The sequence below is a fragment of the Marmota marmota genome, unplaced genomic scaffold (genome assembly GCF_001458135.2).
Source record: "Marmota marmota marmota unplaced genomic scaffold, marMar, whole genome shotgun sequence".
In the NCBI taxonomy this organism is placed as follows: Eukaryota; Metazoa; Chordata; class Mammalia; order Rodentia; family Sciuridae; genus Marmota; species Marmota marmota.
Window position 1 is genome coordinate 5,576,856 of NW_026000153.1, and position 25,536 is coordinate 5,602,391.

At 40.1% G+C, this 25,536-nt stretch overlaps 1 protein-coding gene across 9 annotated transcripts in view; it reads left to right on the plus strand.

Moving 5' to 3' along the window:
* The window catches only part of Creb5 (cAMP responsive element binding protein 5), a 401,653-nt gene that overhangs the window by 366,843 nt on the left and 9,274 nt on the right, over positions 1 to 25,536 (plus strand). For all 9 annotated transcript variants that reach the window (XM_015490176.2, XM_048786389.1, XM_048786388.1 and 6 more), the window contains 2 exons: positions 15,506 to 15,829; positions 19,671 to 19,898. In XM_015490176.2, coding sequence (XP_015345662.2) covers positions 15,506 to 15,829; positions 19,671 to 19,898 — 552 coding nt within the window. The remainder of the gene's footprint in view (positions 1 to 15,505; positions 15,830 to 19,670; positions 19,899 to 25,536) is intronic.

Genomic DNA, 25,536 nt, shown 5'->3' on the forward strand with positions numbered 1-25,536 from the left:
TATTTACTATTCTAGATGCAGTTGAGTGCCACACTAGTCCCCAGGCTAGCAGAGGAAGCCTGGAGCAGCAGTCAAGAGGCCTGGGTTCCAATAACCTTCAACCTTGAACTTATCATGTGATCCTATGACCCATAATCTCACTGACCCTCAGTCCTTCAGTGTTCAAAATGAAATAGTCTTTGCCCAGGAAGCTCCAAAATTCTTCCTATCATTACAATCTCTGGTTAAAAAAAAAAACTAAAAAAAAAATTTTTTTGAGGTTCCAGGGGATTGAACCCACTGGTGCTTTACCACTGAGCTACATCCCTAGTCCTTTTTATTTTTTATTTTGAGATAGGGTCTCACTAAGTTGTTGAGGCTGGTCTCAAGTTTGTGGTTCTCCTGCCTCAGCTCCCTGAGTTGCAGGGATTATAAATTTGCACTACCACGTGCACCAAGTTTGTGATGTTACTGTTATCACAGCCATCCCAAGCCACAGAGTAGACTGATGAATTTGATAAGCATAAGGAGGAAATGTCACAAAGAAGATACTTTGTGTTTTAGTTGGATTTTGAAACCAGCCAGTTTCATACCCATGTCACAATGGTCTGTGATGTCTCCTTCAAAGAAATGAAATAAATAACTTATTAATAGATGTCATTTAGTCATAGTTTAGTTACCCTGGCTCTCAGGTTAAGGCAGGGATTTTTCAACTTTGGCATTATTGAAATTTTGACCTGGATAATTCCCTGTGTTAGCCGCTGTCCTGTGAGTTCTAGAATGCCCAGTAGAATCCCTGCTCTCTACCCTCTATATACCAGTAGCACCTCCTCCAAGTATAACAACAACAAAAAATGTCACCAATATTGCCAGATGTCCTTCAAGGGGCAGAATTGCCCTCAATCACTGTGTTAAGCCATGATTAAAAATTTCAGTTTAGGCTCAAGTTAACTACGTATATCTGATATGCTGCAGTTTTAAAATGCTAGTTAGCCCCCAAACACCAGCATTCTCTAACTCAAGTTAAAGCAATCTAAATTTGATCTAAAAATCTCAATAGAAAAATACCTATTTCGCCTGTAATATCATAGCATCTTGCACAATGGAGTCAATTACATTTTGAGTTCTTTGGGAATGGGCTGCATCTTTACTTGTCATTTCTTACTGTGCACAAAGTAAATGTGTTGAAAGAATGAGCAAGCACCTTCCCTCCAAGCACCAAGGCAGTGCAGAATGAAGAGCTGCCACACCCAGCCAGTCATTCTGCGTGACGCTTACAGTACCCAAGGAAATGAAGCAAGTACTTGCCAGTTGGAAGGGTGGAAGGAATCTTTGGGAGGGAAGCTGCCATTAGCCTAGCTGAAGTGGAGCCAGATGAAAACCCTCTTTTGGTTTTAAATAAAAAGTTGTGGAACATTTAATGACCAGCTTCAGGACATCAGAGCTCAAACTGTGCCTCATCATGCTCCATCAGGAGCTCATGAGCATGAGAAGTTGTTAGTTTAGGTCCCTCTGTATTTTGGTGGCCCCAAATTATGGAAATCTCATAGGTGCATCTAATATGTTAATCTCCTTAAAACGGCAGTCTCACTATTTTTTCCAATTACTTGAAGAGTCTGACTTTAAATTGCATTTGAAATGTTTCACTCAGTTGTCCTGACAACCTCTTTTCTCAGAATAAACAGAATCTTCCTCTGTCACTGTAGACACTGTACTATATTGAATTTGTTTTCACCTTCCATATTTTATAGGTATTCTTTGAACCAGACTTAAAACTCGAGTGAATATTAAATCTAAATTCATGAATCAATTAATGCAGTCATTAGGTCTGATTTATGAGAGTGATGGATTTCATCTTTTTATTTTGAAACCATTAAGTTCTGAAATGATCACAGTTGACTTAAGGGTGTGCATTTGCCTCTTACCTGGGTACTTATTTTCATTTAGGAGGAACTCAATCGCACTAATGCTGCACAGTATCTTCCAACTCCCTCTCCACATCCCGGCCAGGATTGTCTTAGTTTTAAAATAAGTCAGTTTTCCCAACAGGTCCATTCATTGAGTTTGAAAGGCAAATCTTTGAAACCCCACCCCCTTTACAGCACTAGGTAAAGATTATTTGTTGTAGCATCCCTTTGATAATACTTAGCTAGTCTACAACGTACAGTGGTTCTGTTTAATTTTTATCTGGTACAAAGACAATATGTGTTCAGTAGAAACTATACTTAGATGGTGCACACCTATAATCCCAGCAACTCAGGAGGTTGAGACAGTAGGATTGCAAGTTCAAGACCAGCCTCAGCAATTTAGCCAGGCTCTAAGCAACTTAGGGAGACTCTATGTCAAAAAAAAATGAGTTGGACATATAGCTCAGTGTTAAAGTGCCCCTAGTACAAAAAAACAGAGAAAGAAACTGTACAACTATACTTAGAATTTCAAATTTTGAACATTTTCTGGGCTAGTAAGATATACTATTTCCCATGATCTCCCAGTCAGCCAGGAGACCAAGATGGAAAATAGAATTGATGCTGTTCTGTGTTCCTAAGTTGCAGTTTGTAGTACATTAAGTGTATTAAATATATTTTCAACTGATTTCATCATACAATGGGTTTATCAGGACATGACCCCACTGTCAGCGCAGGAGAATCTCTACTTTATTGATAATGGATATTACAGAAATCTGAATGGTATCTGAAATCAAAACTACTCCAAGAGTAGTGGAATGAAAAGAGAGTCCCATTCAGAGAGCTCACCATCTCTGCATGGGAAACCTGGCCCAAAATGACTCAAAGAGAAAGGTAACTATTTTTCTAGAAGGTAGATTTTGTGTAGTAGTTAGTACCTGCATCATCAGTCTGGGTCACACAAACGCATGTCTAGAATGCCAAATCCTATCCCATGGTGCACATGCTATCTTTAAATGAAAAATAAAAAAATAGTTAAAAAGAAAGAGACTTTAAAAAAATGAGGACATGCTTCTATTTCCACCCACCTTCCCTCTGTCTCTAATCTTCCATCCAAGAACATCAAGGAAGCAATGTTGGGCACCCAGATCAAATTAAAGATTATTGAATAGAATGAACAAAAGCACTTAGATATATTTTCTCTTGTTGGAATCTAATTTCGATTTTTTTTTTAACTTAGGGGAAACAGTTGGGGTTGGTCACAGAAGAGTATATTTCTTTCTTTCTTTGTTTACAAATTGAATTTTAGTACATATCCCTCCCACTTCCAGAAAGGATTTTGAGTTACTAAATAATACAAGTCAACTTAGCTTATTTAAAAAAAAAAAATAGCACTACTCATAGCGAATGCTACCCAGCTATAAAAAGCCGACTACTTGACTATTGACAGTCGCCCTCTTTGGCAAAGCATACAATATGTGGTAACCCACCAAGGAAGCTTAATAATGATACACTTCCCATAGTGAATGAGTTTTGGAAAGAAATCAAAGGATTCGTTTGAGCAAAAAGAGAGGGGGAAATAGCAGGCATTGAATTGGTACCAAGAAAAACAATCCATCTTCTGCTTTAAAAATGATTCCCACTCAGATGGGCTTAGTCTCATCAGTTAGTCAGACTAAAACCAATGGTGAGCTCACTTAATGTGAACATGTGGGAGAAAATGCTTTCATCCCATACAGAGTAGAACATCTGCCTTGTAGGAAAGCAGCCCTTCAGTGGGAAAGGCCCTTCTCCTCATAAGCTGGGCTTCACTTATGTCAGTTCTGAAGACCTAAGAATGCTCTTTAAACATGATGAATTTTCAAAGGCAGGCTGGGTCCTGGTAGGTTGATTGTTGGTCGGAATGTGTCATAGAAATGGGAGAATAACTCCCCGTCACTAGAACTGCCATCACTATTTCCACTTGGCTTAGTCGTTGACACATTTGGTTAACCATTTTGTTAGCCTCTGGTTAACCATGTGTGGTTTGAAAACCTTACAGAAGTGGGCACATTTCTAAATATAACTTATTCATACAAAAACAGCCCCATAGGGTGCTAGTCTTTCCTCATGCACCATATCAAATCCAGACACTCTTGCTGGCATATGGTGAAGGAAAGAAACCACTTGATATTACCACTTTGGTAATTGATTTATCTGGAAAACACAGTAGAATGGACAGTTCTACCAAAAAGGAAACTGAGCTTGCTTTGAGTTTGGAATATTCTGACTCAATCTTCTGTTTACTTCTCTCGTACAATAATTCTTGCATTTTCAGTGTAAATCAATAAATACCAGAACCATTGGGTGGAACACATTTTCCACCTCTAACAGAGCCAATTTGCTTTCACACTTGCCCTTCTTCCCGTGTTTTCTTTCCTGCCCTCTGCCCTTGCTTCTTTTTCTCCTTCTTGCCTTCTCCATTGTGCTCTTTATTATCCGCCATTTTTCCTCTAAGCAGGAAACTGCTGAGCTAACCAGGCTGCACCACAAAGAACAAAACTCAGGTTCAAATTTCTCCCATTTCCTTTACTAACTTCCAAGCAGGTAACTTGACATTGCTTCACAAAAATTTTCTACATCACCAAAAGGTGGGGATTGATCTTTGTCAATATCTGCAAAGAGCTTTGTCCTTTCTGAAGGAAGGTCCTGACTTAGGGCGAGCTACGGTGTCAGTCATTCCAGTCATTCCCTGGTGAGCCATTGCTTAAGAGAAATGTGGAGTTGGAAAAGAAATTGCTTGAGCTGGGAAAGAAGACAGATCATGAAAATGATATCTTCAGTTTGTAAGAGAGAAATTCTTGGAGAAGCCATTTTCAATTAATAAATCAACCAGAAAGCTTTCTATTTGGCATTTTTAGAATGGTGCTCAGTTGTGACAATGTGATTTAAAGAGATGGTTACACACACACACACACACACACACACACACACACACATTACTTATATTGTAGGCAGTAAAACAGTAGATTTAGATCTCTTTTTTTTTTCTGGTTTTTTGAATTGTATACCGTGGAGATAATAGAAACAGAGAGGTAAAGAGATAGCTTAGCAAGGGCCTGTGATTCCTCTGCTAAAAATGAGACAAGCAGTTAATGCATTCTGATTGTCATACCATCTGAAAAAAAAAAACTTTTACAAAATCTCTGAAACTAGGGGGAAAAAAAGACATAGAATACTCAATATTTTCCAATACTCAGGTATTAATGGAAGTTTTGAAGTATAGGTGAGAACCAGCATGATTTAGATACATCTTCACAGGCATATTTCAAAAGCTCTTCCTAAGTGTGGCTTTCTACTATATACGTGCACATGTGGCTGGATTCTTCATAAAGTGAGTGGCTCTTCTTTGAAATGCTTTAAATGTAGAAGTGAAGGGGAAAGTGGAGGTTTTGTGTTTTGTTCTGGCTTCCCCCCTCACAGCCCCGTTCTCTCTGGTGCTGTTTGCCTAAAGCGCTACAGACTGCGCTGTGATGGATCTTCTTGTTTGTGATGATTGTCCTTCACCCTGAGTCTCTCAAAGGTTTCTAGAGGCCCGTCCTGCTCAGAGAGATCAGACGGTTCACAGGTAGCATGATGGATTCTCAGTTGCTCAAAGCTCAAGCACTAAGGATAAATGTTGCCAAATGGGTTTGCTAGGTTAAGGACCATATAATTCAGACCAAACACAGGCAGGCCAGGGACTCTTGTTCAACAGGGCGGTAGAACCTCCCAGTGATTTGGCTCTTGGTCCAGTGGCCTTGGACCACCATCACTCACAGAGTCCTAAAAGTAAGTCAAGCAGGAAACACTCCCTTGCTTCCTCCCATTCTTCTCCTGTGATCATGTGGGAGAAAATGCTTTCATTCCATACAGAGTAGAACATCTGCCTTGTAGGAAAGCAGCCCTTCAATGAGAAAGGCCCTTCTCCTCATAAGCTGGGCTTCACTTAAGTCAGTTCTTTAAACATGATGAATTCTCAAAGGCAGGGTGGGTACTGGTTCATGGTGACCAGTGACACCAGCAGGACTGGACACACATACACCCTCAGATGTGGATACCAAGGGACAAGTTAACCATACTTCCTTACAATCATCGACCTCATAATCAGAGGGAAAGATCTGGAGACTTCTTAACTACAGTGAGTTTCAGGCCCCCTGGGCTAGAACACCAAATGTTTCCAGCAGGGGTCTGATGGCCCCTGGTCACAACTGGAATGAAACCAAAAGAAGACAGGCCTACAGAGCAACTGATTTGGATAACTCTCCTGAGGGCTGGACAGAGTGTGTTCAGAGAAACCTCCTCTCCACTTCCCTGAGGGCTTTTTAGTCAAAAGTTCAGACTCTGAAGTTTGGGCATTAGAGCTATTGAGGTGTTCCTTGGGGATGGAGCTAAAGGCAGTACCTACTGAATGCAGCCGCCCTCACAAGACCGTGGGGAAGGATCTGCCAGAGAACTGGGTGATATGGCAGCAACTATCTGCTCCCCTAGAGCATCCCACTCCCAAGTCTTGCACCTCCTACATCAAGTGCTACAGTGGGATTATTGTCCTGATGGTCACCAAGCACATACCTAGGCACTGTCATACATTAGAAAGGGTACCTTTTATGTAGCTAAGGTTACCAGCTGACCATCTTGCTTGGGATTATGGGAACTGTAACACTGAGGAGAAATCCTTTCCATCACTATTTATTTAACCACCTTTTGCCAAAATAATTAGGTCACCCACTCAGGAAAGGCCCTGTGATACACATATGGAGTGAAGTTTTCTGTGGGAACTTGAACTCTGAATTTCCTGACTTCTGTGCAATTAAAATCCCCAACTCAGTGCTGCATTAGCATGGATTTTCCATAGTGAGTTATAAATGCAAAGTTCTATGTTTCATCTGTATTTTTCTAACATATGTTACTGCCTATGTTTCTTATTAAATGCTTGTCCAAAATAAAATAACAAGGGATTACTTTTTTTTCCAATAGAATTTTCTTCTATAAAAGCTGGAAATAAGCCCTCACCTAAAGTTACTCAGGTTTGCAGGTGCTGGGTCTTTAGGGGTGAGTGGTGTGTGCCAGCAAGACAAAGGGCATTATTCTTCCTGCTGTCATCCCCAGAAAGGGTTCTTTCAGTGGAGAAAATTGCAAGCCAATGCTTCAAAGACAATACACGATTAGGCACCACTCTAGGAGACTTTAAGGCAGCAAACAGGCAGGCAATCCACAAATACTTATTTTACATTCACCATATATTCAGTACCTTTAAAATTCCCAAGGAAACCAGCATATAGTATCTTCCAGGGCTGAATTAATACCAGGGGTCATCCTATAGTGCCAAAGGAGTTCAGTGGCAGAACAGATCGATAATGTTTCACCCAGGTATGGAACTATTGATGGAACAAGAAAAGTCTATTTAAAGCTGAACTTGTCGGGCATCCCCCTTATCCCTTCCCTCTATATCCCTTAATAACCCCCATTTCTGACACACATGCATGTATAAACTACTGTCACCACCACCACTGCCACCATCTCTACCCCAAAACTGAACCTAATGTACAGGTCAATGCATCAGAATTGCTTTTAACAATGAACACTTTTTTGAAATAGGAAAACCTGCCAAGACATATGAATACAAGGATGTTCATCCCAGTAGGTGACAAAATGAGATCAGGGTGCATGTCCATCCATACTCCCCAGAGAAAACCCAGAACCTATAAGATGTGATATTGACATCTTTGGTGGGGGTAAGCCAATGAAGTGACACAGGCTTAAATACATGGGAGCCTGTGCAGAGACAAATCAGATTTTGGTTCTCTAATCCAGTTTTATGGATGCACCTGGAAAAACCACACCAACTGTTGTGTTGATCTTTACAGAGTTAAATAAAATCCCTGCATCCTTCAGTTACATCTTCCTTAAGATTTTGGACAGGGTATTTTTTTTTTTTGGTTAGTTTTCTTTGTTTCATTTCTGTTAATCAAGCATAAGCTGTTACACTGTGTCCTGGTAAATTTCTCTTAGTAGACAAGTTCTGGTGGGTCCTGATTCTACAGTGGCTGCCTAGAACACCTTCTACTAATGTTGTGTCACACACAGTGATGGCTATGGCTGCTGCGTAGCCTTGTTAGTTGTAAACCAGCTAGAAGATGTTCAAGTTGCAAGACAAGGAGAGTACTGGTATCTTGCAGAGGCGTCAGTCCCCTAGAGACAAATACTAAAAACTTGGCGTTAACTTTCCAGGGCAAAAATATGTTTTTGGCCTTTATCATTTTCACACCTCTGTTTTGCTTGTGGTGACATTGTAATGGATATTATTAATCATGCAATGAAGCTGGGAGTTTCTATCAGCACCCTGTTAGAAGAAAAGAGATTCTTATTTTGCTTTACCTTTTACTTTTTATATATATATATATTTAAGAAACTGGGGATCTATTCCAAGGCCTCACACATGGTAGACAAGCACTCTACCAGTGAGCTACACCCTCAGCTTTTTGCTTCTTTTTTTTAAAGTTATTTTCAAAATTGAGGTAAAATTCACATCATATAAAATTAACCATTTTAAAATGTACATTTCAGTGGCACTTAATGCATTCAACATGTTGCATAACCAATCGCCTCTATCTAATTCCAAAATATTTTCATCACCACAAAAGGAAACCATGTGACCGTAAAGCAGTCACCCTCCCTCCCTCCCTGGCAAATACCAATCTATTTGTGTCTCTATGGCTTTACCTATTCCAGATATTTCGTATAAATAAAATCATACAAAGCGTGACCTTTTATGTCTGGCTTCTTTCAATTAGCATAATGCTTTTGAGATTCATGCATATTGTAGCATATATCAGTACTTCATTTCTTTTTATGAATGAATATTCCATTGTGCTTTATTCTGAACTTTTAAAAATCAAAAGCAAAACAAAATATTTTAATACTAAGCAAAAAAATGTTTTAATTTGTTTTCTTATTTTTTCCTCAAAAGTTGGTTATCAATCCCTTCTCCACCCACTCAACCCCCATCCCTAAGACAGCACCACTCTGTCACACTAATTCTATATTTCCTTATGGTTTATAGTTTCTTGTCTCATCACATATCTCCATTTCATGGAGAAGGAATTGCAGCTCCAGGTGACAGCCTGGGTTGGTGGAGCCAGGCTTTAAAATCAAGACTTCTCACTTCAAGTCATCCGTCTTCTTTTTCTGAAGTTCTCCATAATAGCAGGCTTTTCTTCCCTTCTTTGAGACATTCATGCATTTCTGTTTTCCAATAGAGATGGACTCCTAACACTTAGCAAGCACCAGCTGCGATCCCTTTTCTGATGGAATAGGGATTCTGCCTCTTTTGATAGGTAGATGAAGACACCTGGATATGTGGTTTATTTAGCAAGAGACTTAAAAGCTGTCTTAGTATTGTTAAGACTAGCTTTGGCCCTCAGAACAGCAGTTTGTCCTGAAATTTACTAAAGTGGACAACCTCAGAGATGCTCACAATTGTGATGAATTAGAACAGACAGTTGCTGAGTCCAAGAGATGCAGAGAAGTGATTATCTGAAAGAAAACCATTCTACAAATGTGCACTTATTAATTTCTTCATTTAACAAGAATAAATTGAAGGCTCACTCTTGCAGAACTGTAATTAATATATGATTTAGATATTAATATGAAAAAGGCTAGCAGTGAAATTGCTAAGATTTGTCTCTGGGGTTTGTTGGGCTCTGTAACCATCAAAGTGCAATGTATCACCTTGCTCTTCGGTGTGATCAAAAGCTAGTTCGCACCCTTGCTTACACTAGAATCAGTGATGTTCCACTCTTCCCAGGTACCATTCTTATTTGTGAGATTTCCTTGAGTCATTTTCCTATAAGCTTGAGTATCAATCTACAATTCAACTTTTTTGTGTTTGTACTGACTACATCGTTTCTAATGTTTTCAGAATTAATAGTTTTTAATGCTATAAAATGAAAAATCATATGATTTTTTTTTCTTTCTTTCTGAGTCAGGCACTGTTCTTTTCTTCCTAGGTCTTATCTCCTCCCAACCTGATAAACTTATCTGAAGTTTTATTATCAAATCAAAATCTAAAGCAAAAGAATATTTAAATTGTGCATTATTGAAGCTGAGTTACTTTACGAGAATTTTGAAAGAGGGGAATTTCATTCCAAATGATTAAGACAGTATGATTTTGGTTCATTATCTTAATGATATGCTTGAAATAGGAGTTTAAGATTCATTGTGTGGCCAAGATCATGGGATAATTCTCATCTTGAAGCCCAGGTGTGTTGGGTATTAAAACTATTTCTACCTTGGCCAATGAAGCTCATAGTATATAATTGTCCCATGATCATCATGGACAGTTGTCTTTCTACCTCTACTTCTCCTCAAGTTCAGAGCATTTATAATCATTTATAATCATTAAATTCAGTGGATAAATATCAGTTTGGGGGTTGTTGTTATTGCTGCTGTTTTACTAACTTGGAGACTTAATTTCAGAAATCCTTGATAGTTAAAACAAAGTCACTAATCATTAGTATTAAAAGACACAGCCAGTGAAAATTTATAGTCTCATACCATTAACCTTCTGGCCACTCAAAAGCCTGCATTGACCACTTCTGTGACCTGCTACATTTGGGGTGTTGGGGGAATGAGAAAACACACACACACACACACACACACACATTAAACCAATGGAGAGGATACCCATAGTAACTGTTTTGCCTTAGAAAGGAAATACAGATTTTGCCATATTTGTATGTACACAGCTTCTTATGTGTGGTCAACCCAGAAACACTACATTTTGATATCATATTCCTTTCTGGAACAAACCACAACAGCCAAAATTAAAACTTTTTTAGAAAGAATGCTCCAACCTCCCCCCCACCACTCAACTAACTTTCAAATAATGTTTAATAATTCGGCTTGGCTTTCAGAGTCAATAAAGTCCAAGCAATCTGCCTCACTGAAGATGGAGAAGAAAAGTTTTAAAGTCCTACAAATGTTCCTAGTTGGCATGAGCAAGCTGTTAATGAGAGAGAAATTGCCTGGGGTGGGTGTGGGCGGGTGCATACTCCTGCAGGAATGCAGGCATGGTTGTGGCGGTAATGACGGTGGTGCGTGTACCTGGGCCACACAAGACCCGCTGGGAAGCACACCAAGCTATGTGGGAAGTGAAAGAGCGGCTGGGTCCCAACTTAGATCCAGGGCAGCAACCCACCCTCCCATCAGGAACAGTGAACAACGAGCTGGTAAAATACACAGAGCAAGTGAAAATGACCCCTATTGACTGGATCCAGCTGTGTGTCACGCTCTGTGAGTCTCTCCCAATTCACTCTTTCAAGTAAATGAATGTGGTAAAAAAAGGATAGAAAGTCAACGGAATCTTTTTTTTTCTTCTTCTTGCTTTCTATGCTGCGGGACCTTCTCAGTCATAGCCCTTGTTTTCAGAGCTGAAAAATATGTTTATTTGCTCATTAATTTCCTTCTCTCTCCCTTGCCTTTTCTTGGCATTAGGCAGAATGTTATTTAAAACAAGACACAGTTCAGCTTCAAAAAGAAAAAATCATTCTGCAAAATACAGCTTGGACTCATTTACTGGTCATTTATCATCGCTCAGGGAGTGGGGTACAAATATCTATATTTGGTATATTTTAATGATTTACAGTGCGGTTACTCTTATTGGCACCAGTATATAGGGAAGCAGCAGGCTCCTTAGGACTTTGAGAATTGTCCCAGACTGTTTTGAAGTGACATGGAGAATATTAAATGTGGCACATGCAGAGCAGCTTGATAATCATTTATCTTCACTGCTTTCCTTCAAATATGATGGCAGCTGACGTTTAGAGGGTAAACTCAACCCAGAGGCCTGAGGCTTTTTGAGGGAGACTCTCATCCTTCATTTCCATAGGTCAGAGTGTATTTTTTCTCACCAGTGCTTTCAAAAAAGCTTTGTTTTTATGTATCTTCCGTTTGCTTTGCTTCAGACAGTGGGCAGGTAATAGTGTGCCTAGTGAGGTGCCTGGCACATAGTCAAGACCCAGTAAATATTTGTCGGGTGAATAAATAGTTAAATGGAATGTTATTAGCATTGCTAGTGTTATTGTCTTGGCATAGAACATGCAAGAACAGACTTGAGGCAATCAAGTAATTTCCCTTAACAGTACAAGCTAATTATTTGAGAGATGAAGATCTGGTGCATAGTATTTATTTGTCAGGCTCCATTTGCTCCTAATTAAAGGGGGAAAAGTTGTTTGTAGCATTGAAAAGACAACACGATGATGCCCCACTCCCAAAGAGCTTTTTCATTTTCCATGCCTCATTTTAGGGAAAATATATCAAGAGGAAGTTAGTGTGCATTCATTCCTCTTATTTATTATTTGTGTTTTCTTTTTTTTTTTTTTCTCTGTTATTGTTTTCTAGAGGGCAGGCTGGGTGTGGAGCCCGAGATCTTTTGATAGTGCTTTTATAGCCCATCTGCCCACAGGCCTCCTGCAGTTGATTGTCCTAACCTGGCTGACCAATAAAATCATGTCCCCATACAAATACCACTTGCAGCCACCCAGGACAAAAAAAATGCTGCACCCCTCATCATGAGCCTCAGAAGGTTTCATTCATTCCTTCACATTTCCACTCATCCATTCCTTCCAAAGATATTAATTCCATGTCTAATATGTACCAGGCTCTGTGCTAAAGCTGGGAAATTAACACTGAGCAAAATCCAACCTGGTTCCTGTTCTCCTGAAACTTATGATCTGGGATGATTGATGGATATTAATAGAATAATCATACTAAAAACCATATAACTAAACACAAACGCAAGCTTTTTTTTTTTTTTTTTTTTTTTNCTGAGGTAAGGCACCTCCCTCCTTCCCAGCAGCTGAGTTCGGGAATGTGGCCCTGCCTCTCCCCTCTCTTTTTAGCTTTGCAGGGGCTTAGGGATTTAATATTTATAAAACATGGAATAAGGTCCGGCACATATTGAGTGCTCAATTAATGGTAGTCATTACTGTCAGCTCTATTCACTGATATAGAAAGATGTTAAAGATATAGTGATAAAGTGACAAAAAGCAGATTACAAGGTTACCTAATAGAAAAAGGGTTTGCATGAACATATCCTTCTAAATGCCAAGCAAATTTCTGAAGGTACATGTATTGTGCTAGAAATCTACCACTTCAGAAGAATACAAATGCAAAAGTTACATGTAAGGAATGAGACAGGGGCTTAGGAGAAGAAGGCTAGGCAGTAGTTGATTTTCTTTCTTTTACTATGCAATTATATACTTTAATAGTAATGAAATTATAAAAACATAGTTTATAAAGTTCAACAATACTATCTACTAAATCAATTTTAAAAAGAAATCATGGTTTCAGCATAATTTTTTTCATGCTTTTTTTTCACCCTTAAATTGGGAAATATCATTAAGAAACTTTCTCAGGTTAAAGAAACATAGAGCAATTCAACGGCATTCATTTGCTGTGCTGTTGTCAGAGAGTTTTTAAATTTTATCATGATTCCCCTGTTGTAAAATGATCCTACTTGTTTGTCCATCTCTACCTATGCATATAGAATTGTCTGGAATGTTATTCACCCACCAGTATAAACAACACATTTGGCTCCTGTGGGGCTGATGTCATTGCACTCTAAAGCATTGCTTAAATTTTTTATAATGAGCATTTTTATAAAAACAGTGAAATCATCTCTAAACCTTGAAAGGAGGAGCATAGTTGACTTTCCTTTTTAGTGGTCAACACAATGCCAGTGTCTGTCTTTCCCAGGCATTCAGGAAGCAAGCTTCCTCAGGATCATCTTTATGCACTTGGGTATTACCATGCAGTCCCATGAACACCTTTTCATGAGAGGAGGCAGGTGGATTGGGTGGCTAGTGGATCAGGATGTAGGAAATGTTTTCAACAACTATCTGCATCACTGACTATGCCATCCTTCCCGCCTTAAAAAAAAAACCTAATGGAGTGTTTTTTTTATGTCTAAAGATTTTGATTAATTGAATTAGTATTTTCTAATAGTTTGTTGGTTGAGAATCATGAATGTTGTACAGAACTGGATAAGGTAACTTTGATCATCATTTAAATGCAACTCTCTCTTCTTTCACTGATTACACACCACTGCCATCAGGCAGATAAGAGTCCAAATCTGAAGAGAACTTGAACCCCTAGTAAATACTTGATGAAGCCACCGTGCGCTTGCCAGTTAGACTCTCATCTCTGGATAGGATACATTTCCAAGGAGTAACTGTCTTCCACAGTACTTTGCTCATTGTGCCCCTTGGGATGAGGATGATAACTGCCTACATAGAAGAAAAACAATTTTGAAGAAGCTGGGATATATTGATAACCCACTGGTTCTTTGGAAGGGGCTTAGCAAATTATAACCGACCATCTGATTTTGTACAACTAAGAGCTAAGAATGGTTTTGACATTTTAAATTATTAAGGAGGCAAAAACAAAAGTAGAATAACATTTTATGATGTGAAAATTATATGAAATTCAAACTTCCTGTCCCTAAATATTGGTGTTTGGGAAAATAAACACCATGCTCATTCATTTACATAATGCCTATGGCTGCACAAGGAGTTGTAACAAAGACTGTCAGGTCCATGATGTTGAAAAGATGTACTGTATGGCTCTTTATAGAAAAAGTTGGCTCACTCCTGCTTTAAGTTCAAGTAGAAGTTTTTTGTGTGCTGTTTGCTGGTTAAAGAGTTAAAGAGCAATGCTTTTGTGCTAGAAATATACCATTGCAGAAGAGTACAAATGCAATACTTGAGATCATTCTACTTTCCTCACTTCCTTGTCAAAGTTGGAAGAAAATAGCTAGGTGCAGGGGCACATGCTTACAATTCCAGCAGCTGAAGCAGGAGGATCACGAGTTCAAAGCCAGCCTCAGCAAAAGTGAGGTGCTAAGCAAATCAGTGAGACCCTGTGTCTAAATAAAATACAAAATAGGGCTGGGGATGTGGCTCAGTGGTCCAGTACCTGTGAGTTCAATCCCTGGTATCCACCCCCCAAAAAAAATTAGTTGGAAGAAAGTAACCATGTGAGAAAAGTTAGATTATCAGAAGGGACCATGAGAGGACTTGGTAACAACTGAAGAGGACTTGCATACTGCCTCCAAAGCTTATGGATCACTACTGCTAACTTGAACTCTAACAACAGCAGTCTTCCTGCATTTGAAAATTTGAAACATTTCTTCCATGCATCTGAGAAATCTTTTGAGAGGTAGAATCTTTAATTCTTCTGATCCTTACAAAATATAGCAACTTATCAGATGGGAGCCCTCTGTTCAGTGGCGTTATCATATTGAATGGTTCTGTTTGGTTTGCACTTGCATTTGACTATCAATAGAATATGGTGAATGATTACAGAGTAGGAAATAACTTTTAGTGGAATACCTGAATCTTTAACAGCTATGGCTGACATTACTCCTCCTACCTCCCACAGTATATGAGTATGTGTTAATACTGAAGCTATCCTGCTACGAGTAGCAATGTTGACAATAGTACTGTAAAATATTATCAAACTGAACCCATGAGTCAATTTGCTTCAAAATTCCCATTGTGTCCACTAGTGAGCTCATTGTCCTTACTTGTTTTGTTCTGTTGCAGAGGCTGAAGGCTGCATTGACTCACCACCCTGCTGCCATGTCCAACGGGAATATGAACACCATGGGACACATGATGGAAATGATGGGCTCCCGGCAGGACCAGACGCCACACCACCACATGCACTCGCACCCACATCAGCACCAGACGCTGCCAGCCCACCACCCCTACCCACACCAGCACCAACACCCAGCACACCACGCTCACCCTCAGCCCCATCACCAGCAGAACCACCCACACCACCACTCGCACTCCCACCTTCACGCACACCCAGCACATCACCAGACCTCTCCGCACCCGCCCCTGCACACCGGCAGCCAAGCACAGGTAGACCCTCTCCATGACCAATTTCCTCTTCTAGTTCTTCTTGATAAGGGTGCAAGCTCTAATCGTGTGTGGGTGGGGGTGGGGGTGGGGGACCCTGCAGCAGCCTTGCTTGACAGGCCTGGGTGTTCCATAGGACCTTCTGGGGAGCTGTGTTCATTTCCTGAGGCAGCAGTTACCCATAAGGCACTATCAGATCATAATTTCTCTAAATATTATAGTAAATTTCAAGCCCATTTTGTTGGGGGGGAGGACTATAAACTTGAAGTTCTCCAAAATGTATTTTGCAGCATATTTCAAAGCTGCTCCTAAAAACAGTAAGATAATGGGAGGATTAAGAGGAATTTAAGCTAATGATGAAAGATGAGTAAAAAATGAGAAAAATGAAGTTAATTCTAACCCTGGTCTATCTGCTATAGTTTAAAACATCCTAGGGACTCAAATTTGTCACCTATGAAATGGAAGTTAAATACAAAGGGCAATATTCCTGAGTGGCAGTAAATGTTAAAATCTAAAGAGTAACAATTCATGCAGACAAAGAAGCTCCGTAATGGATGCTAGGGCGTAAGGTACTGTGTAAATGCTGAGGAGAGGTGACTCATCCCACCAAATGTGAAATGCGTTGGAGGAAGCAGAGAGTGAGCGAGCCAAGCTCATAGATGATCAGACCAAGAGAAAGGCCAAATCCCAAGGGTGGAGAGTCACCAGGAGTGGCTAAAAAGAAAGCCAGCATTTAGACTAAACTGAAAGAGAGTTGGGGGACCAGGCAGACATTATGTCACCCAGACCAAGGAGAGAGGCGAGTCCCTATACAGGAGGGGGTTTTAGTAAGCAGATGGAGGACACATCCAAGAACATGGCTGGCCCCAGACACTTTGGATCCTCCAGTAGGATGAGCTTCGTCAGTCCCCTCCACCCATCCTACACTGCCAGGTCCCAACCAGCTTTGTCAGAACCGTGTCGGACGCTTGGGACCGCCAGTAGCGCTTATTCACTGTCTCCTCCATCTTCCTTCTCTAAAGACAAGAGCTTTAGAGTGGCAGAATGGTTCTCTTTCCAATTTTCTTGTTGTGTGACTGTGGACAAAGAACAATGAACCTCCCTAAATCTCGGTTTTTACAAAGTGGGGTAATCATAGACTACATTCATAGGCTCTTGTGAGTATTAAATCTCTGTAGAAGTTTTCAAAATGTGTTAGCAATGATAAATTCCAAACCAAAACAATTCACAAGAAGTTGAGCAATAAAATACTACCTGGACCTTTTTAGTCACATTTTTAGTAAAATGTTGCACTGGGACATGAATTTAACAGAGAGAAAGGAAACTCTCAGATCAAAGCTAGGCAAATCGAGTCTCATATGTACTGAATTTTTAAGGAAAGGAAAAACATCAAGGTTTGGTTGCCTTCTTGGGAAAGTTATTCACCAGCAAGTTTAATAGTTCCTTATATATAAAAGTCATTCATTAGCTAAGTACCAATTAGCCAATTGCCCTCTGTTTCAAGTCATTAAGTGGCCAATTGTATATGCAATTAGTTAATTGCTATTATAATTAGCTGTACCAACAGTTTCTTTTTTATCCCATACTTAAACAAAAAGAAAAAAGCATCCTGGTTTGGTCTTGCTAAAATTTGAATAAAATAATTTAGACTGTATTCTACAATACCAGTCTTCAAATTTTATCAACTTGGATGATCACAGAGATCTTGTCATATTGCTTAATAGTATAATTATCTGTACAGTAGGGATAGACATTTGTAAAAGTCCTTCTATCTCTGAGACTATGAGATGACTTGGAATAAATCCTGCTTTTTCAAAAAAATCACAATTCATTATTTGATCCAAACTGGCAGAGTATCATTGCCAAGAAAATTCTACTTTAATATAAAATGATAAGTCTTAATAATTACCAGGAATACAATTTCTGATTGTAGGGTTGAATTTGCAATTTTTCTAATAATTATGCAAAAATAATCATATTGTAGGTCCAAGTGTCACTTCATGGACATCAGGAATTTCTTTTAACCAACATCCCACCTCCCTTAAACCCAGAACCTGCACTGCACCTAAAACCACCCCCATCTGGCTTACCCCATTTGGGCAAAGACACAGGAAAAGCATGACCAGTTGCAGGTTGATTGAAATAGGGGAGGACCTGGTATTGAGAGAGAGGTCCCTTCAATAGAGATGGAAAACCAGTTTTGCCTAGTCTTGCCTGAGACTGGCAATAAGAGATCGCTAATTATTCACAAAAGAAACAATCAAGGCAAAAACCGTCACAGAGCACTTTCTCTCCTACTGCTTGGCTTGTCAGGAGTGAGCTCAGGAGTTAGCCTCTGAAATGACCAGTGCTACATCTTTGCCAATAACAAGGATTATGTCATCATCAGCAACTCTGATGAGTAAGACCTTAGACAATTTATTTTGCTATTCCTCTGTGATCAGGAGGAAAGGCGTCGCCAATAAAGAATTTTAGAAAATGTCTTTGCTTTAGATAAAATTACTGAGATGCAGTCCGACCTCACTCCTGAGCCTGATTCTTTTACAGTTAGTCATTGAAGGTTTGATAGAGGTTAGGATTGAAATCTATCACCATCAGTCAGCTGATGTCAACCCGTAGCCATCATTAGTACAATTACAGTCATCCTGATTGATATCAATCAGAGGGTTGGAATGTGGTCGAAAAGGTTGTTTGACTTCATTTTTAAAACTCTTTGCCTGTTATTTCTGCAGGTTAAATGTCTCTTGTAAAACAACTTTATAGGTATTACAGCCATAAACCTGAGTGACTGAGAAATAGGAGAGGTGGGGGGAAAGCACCCTTTATTGAGAATGAAGAAGGAGGAAGGAGCAAAGTGAATTAGGGAAAGCATTAAGTGTCCAGACATATAAAGAATCAGCTGTAGAAATTTCATAAGGTGCTGCACGTCTGCCTTATGGAGGGAAATAAAGCTACATGTGTGGGGGTCTCCAAAGCCTTAGATGTCACTGAGTCCCATACAGACCTTACAAGAAGTCTATAAGCATAGTAAAACTTTTTAATAAAGTGTTCTGCCACTCCCAGGACTTCCTTATGACGCAGGTATGTGGTCATGTCTGCTGTCCCTCTGTGTCCTACACATGCAGCGGAATCAGGGCAGCTTCAGCATCAAAATCCAGGCCTCCCAATCACCTGGGAGGCTCTCAGACTTCTCCTCCACCTTGCTCAGAACTCTGAGGATAGCAGACCCATCTAGAGTCTGCAGGTCCAGCTAGTCCTGGGCATGAAGAACTGTGAAATAGTGAAACTAGGATTCCAGCCATCTTCCTGCTTCACGGGGTTCTTTCCATAAGAGTCACAGTGGTGACAAAGTCCCAGAATTTGTCTAGGGAGGCGGTTGTAACACCCCTTGAATGAAAAGAACCTGCCAGAGGTTTTCTGCAGATAACAGTCGTCAGTGATGTGGCAACCTGGACCCCTCTGTTTTCACCCTATAGCCATCCATTGGCTACTTGAAAGTTCTTTGGAAAGTACCTTAAATAAAAACATTTCTTACACCTGAAGGAAGAAAAAAAAATGTTTCATCTATCATGATTTGGCCAAATGCCTGTCAGGGAAAAATCCACCCAACAACATCTTTTCATAAGTCATTCCTGTCTCTGGGTAAAACATCAGATTAAAGCTCAGTGATGCTTTTTCTTTTCTTTGGTGGGTGTGATTTCATTGTTTATCTCATTCATAGAAAACAAGTTCGATGTGCTTACTAAAGCAACTGGCTTCCTGTGCTCTGCATTATAAAGTAAGCTCCGGTTTCTTCCCTTGTCCCTCCTGGTTACCATGGCCTCCTCCCTCTCTGTGCCCACAGGTTTCACCAGCCTCGCAACAGATGCAGCCAACCCAGACCATACAGCCGCCCCAGCCCACAGGGGGACGCCGGCGAAGGGTGGTGGATGAAGATCCCGACGAAAGGCGGCGGAAATTTCTGGAACGGAACAGGGCCGCTGCCACCCGCTGCAGACAGAAGAGGAAGGTCTGGGTGATGTCACTGGAAAAGAAAGCAGAAGAACTCACCCAGACAAACATGCAGCTTCAGGTGCAAGGCCACTGTCTCTTTCCCCAGTTCTCCAAGGCCCTGTGCACAGTTGGTATTTCCTGCCTCCCAGGCTCCTGTTGACTTACAGAGTCCTACCACACACTTCGCCCTCATAGGAGGCTCAAGCCTACTCATCCAGCTTTATTAATTCTGAGACAAACAAAATAGTCCATTCAGTTTTCAGTCACTCCACCTACAAAGCTCTGAAAAGGGAGGACTCACCCAGCTAAGTCGTAGGGCTGAGAGCTCAGGCTTTGATCAGACAGTGGTTCAAACCCTGGCTCAGCAGTGTTGCTGAGTTTAACCTCCCTGACTCAGTTTCCTCATGTATAAAATGAGAATGGTGCCTTTAGAGAGTGTTTAGAAGAAATAAATGAACTAATGTCTATGGAGCAGTTGACACAGTACCTGGCCCAGAATAAGTCTTGAACTGAAAGGTAGCTGTTCAACTTTGCCAGGTTGAAAGGATCCCTTTGGCTTATGCCCTATGACCTATATTTTTTGTTGAGTGGAAGAAAGGAAGGTTTATGGTTGTTATTTGGCTCTGAAAGAAAAGACAAATTTCCATTTTGTTTTCAAACTCAGTAAGATTTGAATCATGCATGAATTTTGCTTTTCATGAATGGCTTAACTGGGACATTTTATAATAAGGCCACTTCTGGAGTGTTTGGAAAGAAGCCGAGGAAACTCTAATACCCAGGGCATAGAGCACACATAGTGCACTTCAGGGCCTTTGTTCTGGCATCAAAAGAAGAGCAGTGCTCACCCGAAAAAACAATTGACATGTGACAAATAGAGATAGCAGTAAGAGTGAGATTATAACCTCCAGGAACTGAGAGGATGGCCAATAAGCAGAAATGGGTGAGGTGCCCAAGGTAGGGAGGCCAAAGTAGGGAGGCTATGCACCTTAAAAGTTCATAGATCACCTTCATTCCCCACCCCACCCAACATCTGGTCCTTTGTGCATTCTTAGGAAGAAGCAGTTCATGTGCCAAATCCCCAAAACTTTTGCTTTTCTTTTTTGGTTCTGGGGATTGAACCCAGGGCAGCTTAACTACTGAGCCACATCCCCAGCTAAGTTGCTTAGGGCCTCACTATGTTGCTGAGGCTGGCTCTGAACTCAGGATCCTCCTGCCTCAGCTTCCAGAGCCACTGGGATTACAGGTGTGCACCACCACGGCAGCCCAGCAGCCTTTGCAGTTTCAATTTCACTGAATGGAAATACCCTTAGGGCATTCAGTGTACAAAGGGAAAGTAGATGAGGAAAGTTTTGGTTATATGTGGATGAAATTTCATAACTTACAGATGTTGACTCCTCCTCTCCCAAATGTATTATGCTTTTTTGAGATGGACATAAGCAAGAGACTGGGAAACATGACAAGATATGGGGAAGAAAATAACACACCAATTGCCCCACACCCCAGTTTGTATGATGCATAAAGGTTGGGACTGTGTCTTTTTACCCCTGCCCCTGTCTTTCCCCTGTGTCTAGTAGAGTGCTACACTTGAGAAGTGTTTATTGAACCAGTGGATGAATTCTCTATCTCTGGAGTGGCTATGAATTGGCCACCCTTGGCATGGATGTGATTTCAGGGTGTCAATCCACTGAGGAATGGCTGGACCTAAGTACCTTTAAAGCCACTCCTAGAATCTGGCAGGCACAGTAATTTTTGAGAAGCTTTGAGGTAGAACACAGATAGTGTTTGAATATTAATAGTCACACTTTCATCTTGATATTTATTGAAAAATGTAATTAGAACCTAAAACCTGAAATTTCACAGATATTATTGGTAAGGATAAGACTAAATCATTTTTAAATGATTTGATTTGCACATACATGTTAATAAAAGCTCTGGTCTGTGTAGAACTAAAAAATATTGCACAGTCATTCTGCAATGACTAAAGAGGGGATCCAGGAATTTGCTCCCAGTCCTTAGGGCTGCGGATGGATGGTGAAAACATGCAGGTTTTCTTAATCTTGGCACTGTTGGCTTTTAGGCCCCATCTTCCTTTGTTGTGATCTATGTATTGTAGGCTACTGAGCAGCATCTTTGGCCTTTGCCCACTAGGTGTCAGGAGCAAAGGAGCATATCCCCCCCACCCCCAACAGTGATAACCAAAAAGTCTCCAGACCTTGCCAAATGCCCTGTGGTTAGAACTGGGATCATGGTAGTGGTGCAAAATCAGCCTTGGTTAAAAACCATTGGCTTACCAGCTGGCACTTATCACATACAAGCAGTCTTTAAGTCAGTAGTAAGTAAAATGCATCCTTGCCGAATTCCTCCAGGTCCTAGGAGAGAGCCAGGAAAGCAATGATGCTAGTTGAGTTTGAGGTCAGATGAGTTCATGACTTGACATATACATATTTATGACTGCTTTCACAAAATACTCAAGGTAAATTTACCCTTTACTAGACCACTGATTTCTTTTTTTCATTTCTTTAGAGAAAAATGGCTAGGAAAAAGAGATTTTAAGAAATCTAGCTCCTGAAAACCAGGAGGGAAAAATCTATTGAGTTCATGTAACAGAAACTAATATCCTTTGGTTATTAATGCAGAGTGCAAAGAAGGAAAAACCTCTTAAAAGACTAAGTTGTTGATATTTTCCAACCACTGCTCTGCAGAAGGACAGAAGCCACAAGCGTCCAGTGTTTTCTGTGACGTGGCGGCTTCTGCATCTTGCCCGGTGATGCTGGAGAGGATGCTGCAGATTCTGCTACCTTTGAGTGACCCTTTCCCTCTCACTAGACCTTTGTCAACACAAAAAGGTGTCTCTCTTGAGGCTGGTTCAGTAAGCCAAATTTTAAGTAAACAGAAATGGAAGGTGCTAAGCAAACAAACTCCAGCCAAACGGAATACCCAAGGTCTGGATGGCCAGCTGCCACGGTGGGGTTGTTTTCCAGCATAGAACCTTCTAGTTAGGCTCCAGCATTTCAGATTGGAAAAACCAAACCTAAGAAAACAAAAATCAAAACCCCAGGCTTCATTTCCTAGTCGCACAACAAATCTGACCAAGAGGTCAGCACAGGTGTAAAGAATTAAGGGAAAATTAGAAACCACCCAAACTGACATTTTATATAGGGAGAAACTGAGTTTCAAAGAGATGAGGAGACTTCCCAGATATCACCCAACCAGTAAGGAGCAGAAGGAGGAATCCAGCAAGACTTCTGTGAACCTAACCCACTGCTTTTCGATCTTTCATTCTAAAAAGACCTTAAACTAAAGGAATTCACATCCTTCTTTGTGATACAGAGTGGCTAAAAATCACCACTGATGTGGTGCTCAGTAGACCATTTGAGTTCAGTAGAGGATATGGAAATCATCTGCACTTCCATGGGTGCATGGAAGTAATTGCTTTTCCTTTTTAGTGCAAAGACACATGGTCTAAGTTGCCGCTGAAATTTTAGACACACAAGCCCAGGTCTGGGACTTGGCAAGAGAATAGGCCAGATGGGAACTGTTGCTTGACAAATTGAAAGCCCTTTGTTGCAGAGTGAACCAAACCTGGTCTCCGCTAATCTAAAAACAAGAGGGGGCGGTGGGTACATCGTAGGGCCCATTTTGATAATTATTTTTTTGGCACGAACTACTGCTCACACCAAAAAAAACATTCTGGATTTATCACATATCAAAATGACATTCCCCAAACAAAGAAACTGTAACTGTAGCTTTTAGGGACTCCTTGGATTACTTGTTTAAAGAATGTTATCATAGTATTGAAAAACTTATGGATTTAAAAATAGATCAGTCCAACTGGATTTTTCCTCCTACAGTCTCTATTTAAATGGCTTACTGCTTTAGAGTAGCAAACTCAAATTAGTTTATAAATTTTTTTTTTAAATGAAGATTGATTACCACAAAAGAGTCAATACTTACTATTTATACTTTGCTTTTGCAAAGTATGTTTCTACTGAGACCTAGAACTCTTATTATAACCTATATAGGGGAATTTTACAACAGGTGATTTTCCTTGATTCATAAAGTAAGGTAATTCAGAGTAAGAAAATGCCTCCAGAAGTCCTGGCTTTTATTTCCCTATTGGACTTGGAGGCCACATTTGATTTCTTTCATGCACTTTGAAACATTTGCTATCTGGTTGTTCCCTTCCAAAATGAATTCAAGGTGAATCTACTTATGTTACCTTGAAAGGATTTTTCTTAAAATATGGTCTAGTAATTCTGCATTTCCTACATCAATCGGTCTTTCAATATGGAATCTTTAAAATAATTCTGCAAGTACAGAGTACACAACCCATTCTCCTTTTCTAGGACAGTGATTCTTGACCTTTCTAAAGCCAAAGTGCCCTTCTGGAAACTGCTGAAGGTGCCATGGTCTCTCACAATGTGGACACACGTATGGACATATTGCTTTAGAATCTGCCCTGATGAGGCCAGGGAGCACATGAGATGCTGAAGCTGGATTCCTTATGAAATCCAAGACCTGAAAGATTAATAAATATATTTGAGAATATTAATGGTAGTCAATGAATGAATACAAATCAAGATTGGGTTCTTCATTAGAGAATCAGGTAATTCAGTTTTTCAATAGAAAGCAACACAAAAACACTCATGGAATAAGAAGCTCTCTTTCTGGGAGGAACTTAGAGAACTAGTACAATTGTCTTGTTTTGTACCTGGTTGATGAAGCCATTTAGGAACTAAACAGCCATGATTCATTCATTCTGTCTCTCCCTCTCTCTCTCAGTAGTGGGGATTGAATCCTGGGACTAACCCTTTATGCCCACCCACCAGCTGAGTGTTCCTTTCTCTGATAGATCTGCACCATGAATTTCTGTGCCTTTTAGGTCTTTACTTAATCTTTACAGTATCATAGTTATGTGTGTATATGATCTGAACAAGAGGCTGACTCTTCTTCTTTACTGAAGATATTAGTTATTTATTTTTCAATCATAACATGACTACAATGACTAGCGCGTTACACTAGAAATATGTCCATACTCACATATAATCTTTAAGTGATGGTCAGTTTTTACTACACTCTCTGTGTTTTTACATTTTTATAGACCTTTGAAATTCTCAGGGCCTTGGTTTCTATTCTTAGAACATATTGGTTTGTTGGTAAAGTGTTTTGCTATTCAGAGGAAACAGATCAGGAGTGTATGTGTATGAATTGTAATTTGCTGCTGTTCTATAGTAAAACAGTTTTATAGAAGCAAAAGGTTCATTGTGAAATGGTTTGGTGTGTGTAGAAACCCAGAGAAAGGGATTCATATTGTTTTCTTTAAAGAAGCAATGAACTCTTCATGCCTGGAGAGCAAGTACTACCTTCAAAGGGTCTAACTGCCCGGAACAGGGTGGCAGAAGAAAAGGAGCCTAAACTCACCCTCTGCAAGATGGCCACCAAGCAGGATTAGTTTTTCTTCCTGAAGTTCAAGAAATCGAGAAAACTCAGTTTTCGTTTCATATTGGCTTGTTTATCGTTTTCTAAATCACAGTAGAAAAGTGTGAATGCACTAAATTTCCAGTGCCTTAAATTCCATTCTCAAACAATTGTCCATATTATCTGAAGCTGAGAACCTCTACTCAGAGGGCAGATGTCCAGGAATGGTGATTTCAGAAAAATGTTATTCCTGTGGTCAAAATGCAAATAACATGACATTTCATCCTGAAGCATACACA